Source organism: Pogoniulus pusillus, chromosome 39 (assembly GCF_015220805.1).
Source record: "Pogoniulus pusillus isolate bPogPus1 chromosome 39, bPogPus1.pri, whole genome shotgun sequence".
Lineage (NCBI taxonomy): Eukaryota > Metazoa > Chordata > Aves > Piciformes > Lybiidae > Pogoniulus > Pogoniulus pusillus.
This window is the reverse complement of record NC_087302.1, coordinates 1,428,054-1,442,819: the sequence shown is the minus strand read 5'-3', so window position 1 is coordinate 1,442,819 and position 14,766 is coordinate 1,428,054. Positions and strand designations below refer to the sequence as shown.

At 58.2% G+C, this 14,766-nt stretch overlaps 1 protein-coding gene across 1 annotated transcript in view; it reads left to right on the top strand.

The window, feature by feature from the left end:
* PKP1 (plakophilin 1) overlaps positions 1-14,766 on the top strand; it is a 92,376-nt gene that overhangs the window by 20,564 nt on the left and 57,046 nt on the right. Inside the window, exon 3 of the mRNA XM_064173432.1 lies at positions 13,058-13,479. Within this exon, the coding sequence (XP_064029502.1) occupies positions 13,058-13,479 (422 nt within the window). The remainder of the gene's footprint in view (positions 1-13,057; positions 13,480-14,766) is intronic.

The window sequence follows — 14,766 nt, the reverse complement described above, 5'->3', positions numbered from 1 at the left end:
GTGCTGGTGGGAGGTGTCCCTGCCCATGGCAGGGGGTTGGCACTGGGTGAGCTTTAAGATCCCTTCCAACCTAAGCCATTCTGTGATTCTGTGACTCTGAGCAACCAGCTCCAGCTGCAGATGTCCTTGATGACTGCAGAGGGTTGGACTGGATAAGCTTTAAAGGTCCCTTCCAACCCAAACCACTCTGGGATTCCCTGCCTGGGGCACATCCTTCCTTGGTCAGACCCTGGTGTCCCTGTGAGGTGTTTTTGGGGGTGGGTAGTTTGAGGAAGAGGAGGCTGTGGGCAGAGCTCATTGCTGCCTGCAGCTACCTGAAGGGACACTGTGGAGAGGCTGCTGCTGGGCTCTGCTCACAGGGAGCTGGAGACAGCACAAGGGGGAATGGCCTCAAGCTGAGCCTGGGGAGGGTTAGGTTGGACATTAGGAGGAAGTTTTTCCTGTTGAGAGTGGTCAGGAGCTGGGATGAGCTGCCCAGGGAGGTGCTGCAGTCCCCCAGCCTGGCTGTGTTTCAGGTGGGGTGGATGTGGTGCTTGGGGCTGTGGGTTAAGGTGACTCTTGCAGAGCAGGGCTCTAGGTTGGGCTTGGTGCTCCTGAGGGGCTGTGCCAGCCTGGATGATTCTGTGGCTCTGTGGGAGCCTTCAGTGGGGGTGCTGGAGGTCACTGCCAGGGACTGTGCTGAGGCTCAGCAGCCAGAGCCTGCCTCCAGTCACAGGCTGTGGAGAGAGCTCCTGTCCCAAGCTCTCATCCCAGCCTTTCCCTCCCTGCTTGTGCTGCTTGGGGCTGTGGTTTAGAATCATAGAATCACAGAACCAAGCAGTTTGGCAGAGAGCTCCAAGCTCCTCCAGTCCAACCTATCCCCCAGCCCTATCCAGTCACCCAGACCATGGCACTGAGTGCCTCATCCAGTCTTTGCCTGAACACCTAAATGTGAATCTTGCAGGTTTGGGTTCTAGGTTGGACTTAGTGACCCTGAAGGGCTGTGCCAACCTGCATGCTTCTGCGACTCTGCGTTTCAAGAGGCTTTGTGCTGTGCAGCAGCAAGCTGGACATGACCTTTGCTAGCCAGAACAAACTGCAGGCCTAAATCTCAGCTGGGAAAGCCCAAGGAAAGGCAGCAGGCAGGAGGAGGTGTGGCCAGCAGGAGCAGGGAGGTCATTCTGCCTCTGTACTCTGCACTGCTTAGACCTCACCTTGAGTGCTGTGTTCAGTTCTGGGCCCCCCAGTTTAGGAGGGACATTGAGATGCTTGAGTGTGTCCAGAGAAGGGCAACGAGGCTGGGAGAGGCCTTGAGCACAGCCCTACGAGGAGAGGCTGAGGGAGCTGGGATTGGTTAGCCTGGAGAAGAGGAGGCTCAGGGCAGACCTCATTGCTGTCTGCAACTACCTGAGGGGAGGTTGTGGCCAGGAGGAGGTTGCTCTCTTCTCTCAGGTGGCCAGCACCAGAAGGAGAGGACACAGCCTCAGGCTGTGCCAGGGGAGATTTAGGCTGGAGGTGAGGAGAAAGTTCTTCCCTGAGAGAGTCATTGGCCACTGGAATGGGCTGCCCGGGGAGGTGGTGGAGTCGCCGTCCCTGGAGCTGTTCAAGGCAGGACTGGACGTGGCACTTGGTGCCATGGTCTGGCCTTGAGCTCTGTGCTAAAGGGTTGGACTTGATGAGCTGTGAGGTCTCTTCCAACCCTGATAATACTGTGACACTGTGATGCTGTGATATTGTGACACTGTGATGCTGTGAGAGCCTGGCAGAAGCAGCCCTGCAGCAGACTTGCTGCCTCGGCAGGTATTTGCCTTCCCCTCCTGGCAGCGCAGGGCTGCAGCAGGCAGCAGCTGCGGCGTTTCGCAAGCAGCAGCTCCCCGCACCCAGCGCTCAGGGTGGGACCCTGCCGTGTTGCATCGCCTGTGCCTTGCCCTCCAGCCTGGGAGAAACCTGCTGCTGACGTGTTTGTACCCAGCCCTTCGCTCCTCTGCCTGTCTGCGGCTCTGCAAACAAACAAACTGCGAGGGGGAAGGCAGCAGAAAGCAGCAGAGCTGCGCAGGGCACTGCTGGCTCCTGGCAGGCAGCACTCAGAGGCAGCCAGCACCAGGGCAGGGCCTCCTGGATGGAGGAGCAGTGCTGGGTCGCTCAGCCTTGCTCTGTGCTTCTGCTGTGCCCAGCAGCAGCAGGAGGGGATTGTGCCCTTGGGCTGGGCTCTGGTGAGGCCACAGCTCGAGTGTGGTGTTCAGTTTGGGGCACTGCAATGCAGCAGAGCTGTGGAGGTGCTGGAGCAGGTCCAGAGGAGGGCAACAAAGCTGTGAAGGGCCTGGAGAGTAAATCTGCTGAGGAGAGAGTGAGGGAGCTGGGGATGGGCAGTGTGGAACAGAGGAGGCTGAGGCAGAGCTCACTGCTGCCTGAAGGGACACTGGGGAGAGGCTGCTGCTGGGCTCTGCTCACAGGGAGCTGGAGGCAGAGCAAGGGGGAATGGCCTCAAGCTGAGCCTGGGGAGGTTCAGATTGGGCATTAGGAGGAAGTTTTTCCTGTTGAGAGTGGTCAGGGGCTGGGATGAGCTGCCCAGGGAGGTGCTGCAGTCCCCCAGCCTGGCTGTGTTTCAGGTGGGGTGGATGTGGTGCTTGGGGCTGTGGGTTAAGGTGACTCTTGCAGAGCAGGGCTCTAGGTTGGGCTTGGTGCTCCTGAGGGGCTGTGCCAGCCTGGATGCTTCTGTGGTTTGTGCTGCTCTGGAAAGCAGGAGGAGAAGAATCATAAGGTCAGAGGGTGGTAGGGGTTGGAAGGAAGCTCTCAGGGCACTTTTGTCTCCCCTGACCTTACCAGCATAAAGTTTCATCCAGTTGAAATCACAGACACAGAATAGGAGAGGGCAGAAGAGATCCTGAGACCATCCAGACTACTCTCCTGCCAGAGCAGGGACACCCAGGGCCAGGCACACAGCAACACATCCATGTGGGGCTTGAGAGTCTCCAGAGGAGCCTCCACAGCCTCCCTGGGCAGCCTGCTCCAGGCCTCCAGCACCCTCACACCAAAGAATCTTCTCATGCTGAGGTGGAACCTCCTGGGTTCCAGTTTGTGTCCCTTGCTCCTTGTCCTGTCACAGGACAGCACTGGGATAGAGCCTGGCCCCTTCTTGCCCCCCTCCTTCTGATATATGTAACCACTGATCAGATCCCCTCTCAGTGAAGGACTTCTCCTGTCACACAGAAGGGTTATGAAAGTTAGAACCAGGAGAGGGCTGAGCACTGGCTGGGATGATGCCAGCTGCACTTCCTAGCACCTTCTTCATTCCAGTGAGGTTTATTCCCCTGCCTTGTGCAAGTGCTGGATGTTCCAGCTGGATGTTCCAGCTCTGTTCCTACCATGCTCCCACCCTGCAGGCTCAGCACTGCTGATCCACAGCTGCTTATTCACTGCAAGGCAGAGCTCTGCTGCTGGCAGTGGAGGGAAACTCCTTCTCCAGGGGCACACCACCAGCACCCACAGCTCTCAGTGCTCATCATCCCCAGCAGTGCTCCCTGCACCTCCCCTCCTGCTTTCCATAGAATCACAGAATCAAGCAGGTTGGAAGAGAGCTCCAAGCTCCTCCAGCCCAACCTATCCTCAGCCCTGCCCAACCAACCAGACCATGGCACTCAGTGCCCCAGCCAGGCTTGGCTGCAACACCTCCAGCCACAGCCACTCCACCACCTCCCTGGGCAGCCCATCCCAGTGCCAATCACTCTCACTGCCAACAACTTCCTCCTCACATCCAGCCTAGACCTGCCCTGGCACAGCTTGAGGCTCTGTCCCCTTCTTCTGTCCCTAGCTGCCTGGCAGCAGAGCCCAACCCCACCTGGCTGCAGCCTCCCTTGAACACCTGCCAAGGTTTGGCCTCAAAGGTTCAGTCTCATTTCATGGCAGGGAGGAGAAGTCCAGGCTGAACTCCAGGGTGTTGGTGTTCCCCAGCTGCACCTGAGCATCCTCCTGCATCCATGCCAGGGTGCAATGGTGCCAACTGCCCCAGCTGCTCAGGTCCCATGAGGAGAAGCCTTGGGGACAGCCTGGGCCATTCTAACATCCTGCAGTGTGCAGGGAAGCACTGCAGGGACTCACTGCAGAGACTCACTGCAGAGACTCACTGCAAGGAATCACTGCAGGGACTCACTGCAGGGACTCACTGCGGGGACTCACTGCAGGGACACACTGCAGGCACTCACTGCAGGGACACACTGCAGGGACTCACTGCAGAGACACACTGCAGGGACTCACTGCAGAAACACACTGCAGGGACTCACTGCAAGGAATCACTGCAAGGAATCACTGCAGGGACATACTGCAGGGACTCACTGCAGGGACATACTGCAGGGATTCACTGAAGGGACTCACTGCAGGGACTCACTGCTTTCTGCCTTCAGGGACTTCAGGGAATCATAGAATCACAGGCTTAGGCTGGAAGAGACTTTAAGGCTCAGCTAATCCAACCTCCCTACCCATAAGGGCTCTCTCAGCCTAAGCCAAGCTTCCAGCCTGCCAGGGGCAGGGCTGACTCCCAACTAGCCCAGGTTACTCAAGGGCTCATCCAGCCTGGCTTTGAACATCTCCAGGGAGGAGGTATCCACAGCCCTCTGAGGAAAGTCCTTCCCTGTCCTTGCCAGCATTTCTCTGCCCTCCTGCAGGGAGGAGGTGGTGTGGACCTGGCCCACCTGCCCCCCACGCACACACCCCCAAGCAGTGGGCAGGTGGGATTCAGGCTGTGGGGAGATCTGAGTGGTTTATGAAGGCTGAAGGTCAGAGCGGGGCTCTGTCCTCTCCCCAGTGCTGCGCTGCATGGGGCCAGCACCAGCAGAGCCTCTCAGGTGGCTGTCAGGTGGCTCTTGCAAACCACAGACTGCAGCAGCATCACCTCCCCCCTCAGAGGTGTCATCACTTCTGCAGACAGCAGAGAACTTGGCTGCCCATCTTATCTCCCTGCTGACTGCATGCAGCAGAGATAACAACCTGGGGAACTCCATTCCCCTGCCCAGGCTTGCTCCAGTGCTGGGAGCGAAGGTCTCTGCGTAGCCCTGGTGGACATGGGGCTGGAGGGACTGGTCCCAGCTTCTCTTCCAGCACAGACACAGAGCTTTGAGGTCTCCCCTCTGAGATCAAGTCAGGTGGAGAATGAGGAGGGGACTGGAGCAAAGCCTGGTGAGGAGAGGCTGAGGGGCCTGGGGCTGCTTAGGCTGGAGAAGAGAAGACTGAGAGGGGATTGAATCAATGTCTGTAACTGTCTGAGGGCTGGGGGTCAGGAGGGGGGGACAGGCTCTGGGGGTCAGCAGGGGGGGACAGGCTCTGCTCACTGCTCCCTGGCACAGGACAAGCAGCAGTGGATGGAAGCTGCAGCACAGGAGGTTGCAGCTCAGCACAAGAGGCAACTTCTTGCCTGGAAGGGTCCCAGAGCCCTGGCACAGGCTGCCCAGAGAGGTTGTGGAGTCTCCTTGTGTGGAGCCTGTCTGGATGTGTTCCCTGAGCTAGATTGAGTGGTCCTGCTCTGGCAGGGAGCTTGGAGTGTATGATCTCTTTGGGCCCCTTCCAACCCCTGCCATCCTGGGATCTGTGCTCTGTGAGCCTGTGTGATTCCTGGAGGCTATTTGCAAGCAGGGCTGAGATGTGCTGAAAGGCAGCAGGAGGCTCCTGATCGATTCGGAGCCCTTGGACCAGGCTCCAGCTGCAGAGAGGGTTCCTGAGATAGCAATTAGGTCTGTGCCACTTGAAAGAGATTAAAATGGGCTCAGGCAAGCCCCTGGTGGGATCAGCAGTAAAAGTCATGCCCTGGCGTTGGTAATGAGCTGCACCTCACACGGCAACTATTTTCCCATGAGTTTGCAAAAGGCTTCCCCGCCCTGCCAGGACCTGCACCGACTTGCACCCAGGGCTCCCTGCCTTGCACCAAGGTCTTTCCAAAGAAGCAGTGGCTTTGCTTCACCCACCTCAGGGGCCAGCAGCAAGGAGGACAGGTCAGTGTGGCACTGATGCCAGCAGGAAGCGCGGAGCGGATCGCGGCAGGGCTCCCCCCTCGCCTGGCGCAGCTGCAGAGCAAACCACGGCTCTAGGTGAACTCCACTTCTGCTCTTCCGTGGGGAGCTGCATTGGTTTCAGCGATGCCCAGGGGCTGCCCAGCTCTGCCAAGCTTCTGACAGCCCCACAGTGTAATCCTGGCTTCTCCTGACTCACACACACAAACCAGCAGGCTCACGTCTAAAGAGCTGCTGCTCTGTGCTCCAGCCAGCACTGAGCCCTGCCACTGGGGTCCCTGCTCCACCAAGCCCCAAAGTCCAACATGCACCTTCCTGCCACGGCCCTGTCCCAGCCCTCACTGTCCCAAGGGTCTCTGAACCCACGAAAATGAATCACAGCAGCAGAGAGTGGCAGGGGCTGGGAGGGAGCTCCACAGCTCAGCCAGCCCAAGCCCTGCCAGAGCAGCAGCACCCAGAGCAGCTCACACAGAACACAGCCAGGAGGGGGTTGAGCATCTCCAGAGAGGAGACTCCACAGCCCCCCTGGGCAGCCTGTGCCAGGCTCTGCCACCCTCACAGGGCAAAATTCCTCCTCATGTTCCCATGGAACCTCCTCTGCCTCAGCTTCCACCACTGCCCCTTGCCCTGGCACTGGCATCCCCCAGCACAGCCTGGCCCCAGCCTCTGCCACTCACCTTTGCATCTTTACCAGCACTGCTGAGGTCACCTCTCAGCTCCTCTGCTCCCAGCTCCCAGCCCCAGCTCCCTCAGGCTCTGCTCCTAACAGAGCTGTTCCCTTCCCTGCAGCATCTCTGTGGCTCTGTGCTGGACTCTCTCCAGCAGTTCTGTGTCCCTCTTGACCTGGGGGGGCCCAGAGCTGGACACAGCACTGCAGATGTGGCCTCAGCAGGGCAGAGAAGTGAGGATGGCATCACCTTTAGAGGGACACACTCAGCCTTTGTGGGCTGATCATGACTTGGTGAAAGGTCACTGCACACTGCTGGGTGTGCTGCACCCACAGCAGAACCAGGCTGGAGAGAACCTCTCCATGGTGTGTGGCCAACCTGGACACCAGAGGCAGGAACCATCTCACAAGGGCAACAGTGGTTTGCCCTGCAGTGGCAGTTTGAAGCCTCAGCCTGGCAGGCTGCCAGCTCCCTCAGCCTCTCCTCACAGGGCTGTGCTCCAGGCCCCTCCCCAGCTTGTCCCCTTCCACATCTACTTTAAGGTTATTCTATTCCTGCAGGAGTTTATTTTTCCTGCACTCTTACATTTAGCCTAAACTGCACAAAAATACAACTTCTTTTTTTCTCTGACTCTCCAAAGATTCTGAGTTGCAGTGAATTGACTTCACTGGGGGAGGGATCTTGTAGCCAGGTGGGGTTGGGCTCTGCTGCCAGGCAGCCAGGGACAGAAGAAGGGAACAGAGCCTCAAGCTGTGCCAGGGCAGGTTGAGGCTGGATGTGAGGAGGAAGTTGTTGGCAGAGAGAGTGATTGGCACTGGAATGGGCTGCCCAGGGAGGTGGTGGAGTGGCTGTCCCTGGAGGTGTTGAAGCCAAGCCTGGCTGGGGCACTTAGTGCCATGGTCTGGGTGGTTGGGCAGGGCTGGGGATAGGTTGGGCTGGAGGAGCTTGGAGCTCTCTGCCAGCCTGCCTGATCCTGTGACTCTCTCAGTGGCAGGGAAGCAGCAGGCAGCAGCCAAAACAGCGCTGGGGGAAGGTAGCAGCAGGTATGGCAAAAGCAGCAAGGGGCAGATCTGAGCTCTGCTTCCAGACATGATCTTTTTGATGCTCCAATGAAATGAAATCCAGCTTACCCATTGCTGCCATATTATGGGCTATCCCTGCAATGTTCACCCTTCCACTCCAATGCTCTTCCACTTCCAAGTTTCTCTGTTCCCAGCATTTGGTTCATGTCTGAGCTATAAATCCAGCCCAAGCAGCCACAGGGTCCCTTCCAACCTGGCTCTCTGTGACTCTGTGCCCAGTGCAGAGCAGTCCCCAAGACTCACCTCACACTCTCTGCCTTGTCCTTGCTCTCCTTATCACACACAGCTTCCCCTTCCACACCCCTGCAAGCCCTGCAGTGGCACCAATCCTGCTGCAGAGAGCCAAGAGGTTCCCTCCGTGTCCTCTGCAGTCAAAGCAAAGCAAAGCAAAGGTCCTCCCTTCTGCTCCCCTTCCAGCAGTCCACCTGCTGAGCTGCAGTGCTGCCAGATGAAAGCAGGAAAACCACTCCAGACTGTCAGGGGGGCTGGGCTGAAGGCTGTCTCCTCATCCTCACTGGGTTAGCTGCTGTGAAACTCCTGCAGCTGTTACCTCTGCAGCTCTCTGGGACGCAGCAGAGAGGCTTCACTGCCTTCCTGCAGGTCACTTTGCTCATATTTGGCTTAATTAATTAACATAATGACCATTCTGTGGAGTGTTGGAAGCTGGAATGATGATGATGATGATGATGATGATGATGATGATGAGCGTGCCCAGGGCTGGGAGGAAGCTGAGGCAGAGCAACGGGACTCAGAGGGAGGATCTCTAAGTGCGGATGGGGACAGGACAAGGAGGGGATGGTTTGGAACTAAAAGAAGGAGATTTGGAGTGGAGAGAAGGAAGAAATGTTTGACACTGAGGGTGGTGAGAGCCTGAGGATGGTCAGAGAGGTGGAAGCTGCTCTGTGCCTGGCACCACTGCAGGTCAGGTTGTTTGGGGCTGTGAGCAACCTGCTCTGGTTGGGGATGTCCCTGCTGAGCACAGAGGGCTGGACTGGAGGAGCTTTGAAGGTCCCTTCCAACCAAACCCATTTGACCAGGGGGAGCTGAGGGTTGGACTGGAGGAGCTCTAAAGCTGCTTTCCCATCCCAAGCATTCTGTGATCCTGATTCCTCCCCAGGTGGTGTCTCTGGCTTATCAAAAAAAGACTTTTTTTGCTCAGTGGCAGGAGCCAGGCAGAGACTTTTCACACCTTGCACCTTGACTTTCCGTGGGCATTAATCAGTTCCTCGTGTTGGAGTTTCTCACCCTGCCCATGGGATGCTTTGGGTGGCTTCTGCAGAAAGAGGCAGCCTGAAGGCTGCTTAAAGTGAGGTGAGAGAAGAAAAAACTTGGCCCAGCAAGGCTCAGCATGGATGAAGTGACTCGAGATGAACCAAAGGGAGTGGAGTTGGCAGTTTTGTTCTGTTCAGCCTGGAGAAAAAAGGCTCCAGAGAGACCTCAGAGCAACCTTCCAGTGCCTGAAGGGGCTGCAGGAGAGCTGGGGAGGGACTTTGGACAAGGGCTGGGAGTGGTAGGATGAGGGAGAATGGCCTAGAGCTGGGAGAGGGGAGAGGGAGAGTGGAGAGGAGGAAGGAATTGTTGAGAGTGAGGGTGGGGAGAGACTGGCACAGGTTGAGGGTGGTGAGACTCTGGCACAGGTTGCCCAGGGAGGTTGTGGAGCACAAAATCAGTGAACACCTCCAGGGAGGTCGTGGAGCACAGAAGCACCCAACGTGATCAAAGATCAAAGATCACGTTGGGTGCTTCTGTGCTCCACGACCTCCCTGAAGGTGTTCCAGGCCAGGCTGGATGAGTCCTTGAGCAACCTGAGTTGGTCTGAGCTGTCCCTGCCCATGGCAGGGGCTTGCCACTGCCTGAGCTTTCAGATCCCTTCCAACCCAACCCACTCTGTGATTCTTTCTACCACTGCTTGCTTCATGTCTTGGAGAGCTTCTTGCCAGCTTGCTGGGTACAGATAGGGTGAAAGGACTCAGCACCACGGGGGGGGGAGGTGGGGGGAAAGTGCACTAAAAGACCTCTAATTCTTTTCTTTCCCCTGGCACAGCCCTTAGGGACTTGTCTCTCCCTCAGGCACGACCCTGCAGGCTTCCAGGAGGTTTCATGTTGCACAAGAACATTGGAAGCAATCCTGGGGTGCTTGGGGCCAATCTGGGGAGCTTTTGTTGAAGTGAAGTTCTGAAGTGACAGCTCAAAGCCTCTTTTTTTCCACTTGATGAAATTGCAGTTGTTTGGGGTTTGGTTTGGCTTTGTTGGGTGTTTGAGTGGATTTCTCCCCCCCCTCTGTCTTTTATTCTTTGTGTTTCCATCCTGGCTTAGTCATCTCAGTTCTTGCTGCAGGTCCCCCCTTTGTTCTCAGACCATCCCATCATGAGCTGATGCTACACATCTTGTAGCATCACAGGCAGATGCTCATTGTCTCCACTTGTTTCTTGGCACAGTGAGAGTGAAGAAGCCCTTCTGACTGAAGGGGCAATGTGGGCAGCAGGACAAGGGAGGTTCTTCTGCCCTTGTACTCAGCACTGCTCAGGCCACCCCTGCAGTGCTGTGTCCAGTTCTGGGCTCCTCCATTGCAGAGAGATGCTGAGGTGCTGGAAGGTGTTTGGAGAAGGGCAGCAAGGCTGGGGAGGGGCCTGGAGCACAGCCCTGTGAGGAGAGGCTGAGGGAGCTGGGGGGGTGCAGCCTGCAGCAGAGGAGGCTCAGGGCAGAGCTGATTGCTGCCTGCAGCTGCCTGCAGGGAGGCTGTAGCCAGGTGGGGTTGGGCTCTGCTGCCAGGCAGCCAGCAACAGAAGAAGGGGACACAGCCTCAAGCTGTGCCAGGGCAGGTTGAGGCTGGATGTGAGGAGGAAGTTGTTGTCAGAGAGAGTGATTGGCACTGGAATGGGCTGCCCAGGGAGGTGGTGGAGTGGCTGTGGCTGGAGGTGTTGCAGCCAAGCCTGGCTGGGGCACTCAGTGCCATGGTCTGGTTGGTTGGGCAGGGCTGGGGGCTAGGCTGGGCTGGAGGAGCTTGGAGCTCTCTTCCACCCTGGTTGATTCTGTGGTTCTATGCCTGACCTCTCACTGCAGTTATTCCCTTTCTGATGAGCTTACAGATGGGAGGTGAACAAAACAGCACAATGGAAGCTAACACCCAAAGCAGGCAGTGCTGGAAGGGCAGGATGGGGCCCACATCCCATTGTGGTGGCAAGAGGGGAGGTCCTCTAGTTCCAGCCTGGGTTAGACCCTGTGTGTAGGGAGCAGGAGGTCTGCTTTGGTGCCAGGCTCCTGCTTGGGGTTTCACTTTGGGTTTTCAGTTCTCCTTTCAAGCTGCTGGAGGCCACTGAGGGTCCTCAGGTTTCAAGGGCGGGTTTGGCACCTTACAAAGTGTTCCCCAGGTGGAGTTCTGCCTTCTAACAGGGATCATTTTGTGTGCAGGTTTCATGCTGCAGACCTCCTGGGTGGGTGTGTGTGTGCCTTGTCTGCAGGGTGTGTGGGTGCCTTGTGTGCAGGGTGTGTGGGTGCCTTGTCTGCAGGGTGTGTGGGTGCCTTGTGTGCAGGGTGTGTGGGTGCCTTGTCTACAGGGGGGGGGTGTGTGGATGTCTTATCCACAGGGTGGGTGGGTGTGTGGGTGCCTTGTCTGCAGGGTGGGTGGGTGCATGGGTGTCTTCTCTTCAGGGTGGGTGGGTGTCTTGTCCACAGGGTGGGTGGGTGTGTGGGTGCCTTGTCTGCAGGGTGGGTGGGTGCATGGGTGTCTTCTCTTCAGGGTGGGTGGGTGTCTTGTCCACAGGGTGGGTGGGTGTGTGGGTGCCTTGTCTGCAGGGTGGGTGGGTGCCTTGTCTGCAGGGTGGGTGTGTGTGGGTGCCTTGTCTGCAGGGTGGGTGCATGGGTGCCTTGTCTGCAGGGTGGGTGGGTGCATGGGTGTCTTCTCTTCAGGGTGGGTGGGTGTCTTGTCCACGGGGTGGGTGGGTGCCTTGTGTGCAGGGTGTGTGAGTGTGTGGGTGTCTTCTCTGCAGGGTGTGTGTGGGTCTCTTGTCTGCAGGGTGGGTGTGTGTGTCTTCTCTACAGGGTGGGTGGGTCTCTTGTCTGCAGGGTGGGTGGGTGAGTGGGTGGGTGCCTTGTCTGCAGGTCAGCAAAGCATCTCTGAGAGCAAGGGAAGGGCTGAGGCAGTCTCCATGCTGCCAGAGGTGGTCCAGCAGGGTGGTTCCATCGCTGTGAGGGTGCCTGCAGTGGGTCCTGTGCTCCACTGGCTCTGTCTGTGGGACAATACTGCTCTGGCAGTGCAGTGGCTGTGGTCAGGGTCAGTACTGGTTCAAGTGTGGTGCTCCTCAGGTGTCCTGTGCCTGGGATCTGATCTCCTGGGGCGGTGCAAGATGATTTTTTTTTTTACCTCTAGTAAATTTTGGGCTATAAAAGATTTAGATTGGGCATTAGGAAAAAGTTCTTCAGACTGAGAGCAGGGAGAGACTGGCACAGGTTGCTCAGGGAGGCTGTGGCTGCCCCCTCCCTGGAGGTGTTCAAGGCCAAGTTTGTCCTCCATGAGTGAGGGGATTCTGCCCCTCTGCTCTGCTCAGCCCTCACCTGCAGCTCTGCCTCCAGCTCTGGGGCACCCAGCACAAGAAGGAGCTGCAGCTGCTGGACAGGGTCCAGAGGAGGCCACCAAGATGAGCAGAGGCTGCAGAACCTCCCCTGTGGGGACAGGCTGGGAGAGTTGGGGCTGTCGAGCTTGGAGAAGAGAAGGCTCCAGGCAGACCTCAGAGCAACCTTCCAGTGCCTGAAGGGGCTCAAGAGATCTGGGGAGGGACTTTGGACAAGGGCTGGGAGTGGCAGGATGAAGGAGAATGGCTTAGAGCTGGGAGAGGGGAGAGGGAGAGTGGAGAGGAGGAAGGAATTGTTGAGAGTGAGGGTGGGGAGAGACTGGCACAGGTTGAGGGTGGTGAGACCCTGGCACAGGTTGCCCAGGGAGGTTGTGGGGCACAGAATCACTGAACACCCCCAGGGAGGTTGTGGAGCACAGAAGCACTGAACACCCCCAGGGAGGTTGTGGAGCACAGAAGCACCCAATGTGATCAAAGATCACATTGGGTGCTTCTGTGCTCCACAACCTCCCTGGGGGTGTTCCAGGCCAGTCTGGGTTTGACCCTTGAGCACCCTGTGCTGGTCTGAGCTGTCCCTGCCCATGGCAGGAGGTTGCCACTGCCTGAGCTTTCAAATCCCTTCCAACCCAAACCCTTCTCTGACCCCCTGATGCACACCTGAGCCTCACAGACATTCAGCAGCTGTGCCCCCTGGGCAGTAGCAGGATTGGCAGTGCCCAGCTCCAGCTCACCCTCCCCTTTCTTCTCTCTTTGCCCAGCTCTACAACGGGACCCTGAAGCGGGACGTGGAGAACAGGCGCTACAGCTCCTACAGCCAGATGGAGGGCTGGGGCAGCAAGCACTACAGCAAAGCTGTCTGCAGCCCTGCCAGGGCCGGCAGCGACTACTGCTTCGTGCAGAACATCAAGAGCAGCCGCAGCGAGCCCGACCTCTACTGCGAGCCGCCCCGGGGCACCCTGCGCAAGAGCCAGGGCGGGGCACGGGCAGAGCACAAGACCACCCTGAACCGCCAGAGCATCTACAGCAGCTGCAGCACCCAGCAGGGCACCAGCAGGACGAGTAAAAAAATGCCAGCCCGGGCCCTCTCCTGCCCCTCCAGCAACAAGCCCGATGTGGTCTATGCCCAGCCGGTCATGAGCTGCAAGCAGGATGTTTATGGACAGACCCAGGCCAGCTCCAAGTAAGTTTGCTGCTGCTGCTGCTGCTGCTGCTGCTGCTGCTGCTGCTGCTGCTGCTGCTGCGGTTGGCTGAAGCTCGGTGGGGGTTGGCATGGGCTGGGCTTTGGTGAGGCCACGGCTGGAGAGTTGTGGTCAGATTTGGGCACGAGGGAGATGTGGAGGTGCAGAGGATGGCAAGGAAGGGCCTGGGGAATAGATGTGCTGAGGAGAGAGTGAGGGAGCTGGGGATGGGTAGTGTGGAACAGAGGAGGCTGAGGGCAGAGCTCATTGCTGCCTGCAGCTGCCTGCACAGACCACATGGGGCACAGCCTGGCCCCTGTCTGGTGCTGTGCTAGGCACAGCAGGACTGGAGTGCACAGAGCTGCCATGTGCTGTGCTCCAGAGTGCAGCTGCACCAGGGGCTGCTCCCCAGAGCACCACACCATGGAGGCTGTCTGCATGCTCTGGCAGGAGATGTTCCTCTGCAGCAGGCTGGGAGGGGCTGAGCTCTGCCCTTCCCCTGCAGGGCATCTCCCCAGGAGCTAGGAGGTGCAGCACCCTGCAGCCTGCTGTGGCAGCAGATGCTCCTCTGCAGCATGCCAGAGGATGCCACATCTCACAGCTCTGGCAAGATGCCCTCCTGAGGAAGGGCACAGCTCTGCCTCTCACACCAAGCCCCAGGGGACATTGCTGCTGTCACCCAGGGGACATTGCTGCTTTCAGCACTTTATGCCAGCTCCTGCACCTGGGGCACAACAGCCCCAAGCAGCACTGCAGGCTTGGGCCAGTGTGGCTGGAGAGCTGCTGCAGATAGGGACCTGGGGGTTGTAACAGACAGGAGCTGAGTGTGAGCCAGCAGTGCCCAGGGGGCAGAGAAAACCAAAGGCATCCTGGCTGGGAGCAGAAATGCTGTGGCCAGCAGGAGCAGGGAGGGGATTGTCCTCCTGTGCTCTGCTCTGCTGGGGCCACAGCTCCAGTGCTGGCTTCAGGTTGGGGCACCTCAGTACAAGAGAGATGTGGAGGTGCTGGAGCCAGAGCAGAGGAGGGCAGGGAAGGGCCTGGGGAATAAATGTGCTGAGGAGAGCCTGAGGGAGCTGGGGATGGGCAGTGTGGAACAGAGGAGGCTGAGGCAGAGCTCACTGCTGCCTGCAGCTGCCTGAAAGGAGGCTGTGGAGAGGCTGCTGCTGGGCTCTGCTCACAGGGAAACAGTGAGAGAAGAGGGAATGGCCTCAAGCTGCCACTGGGGAGGCTGAGGCTGGACATGAGGGAGAATTTTTCCCAGCAGGAGTGGTCAGGCACTGGCAGAGGCT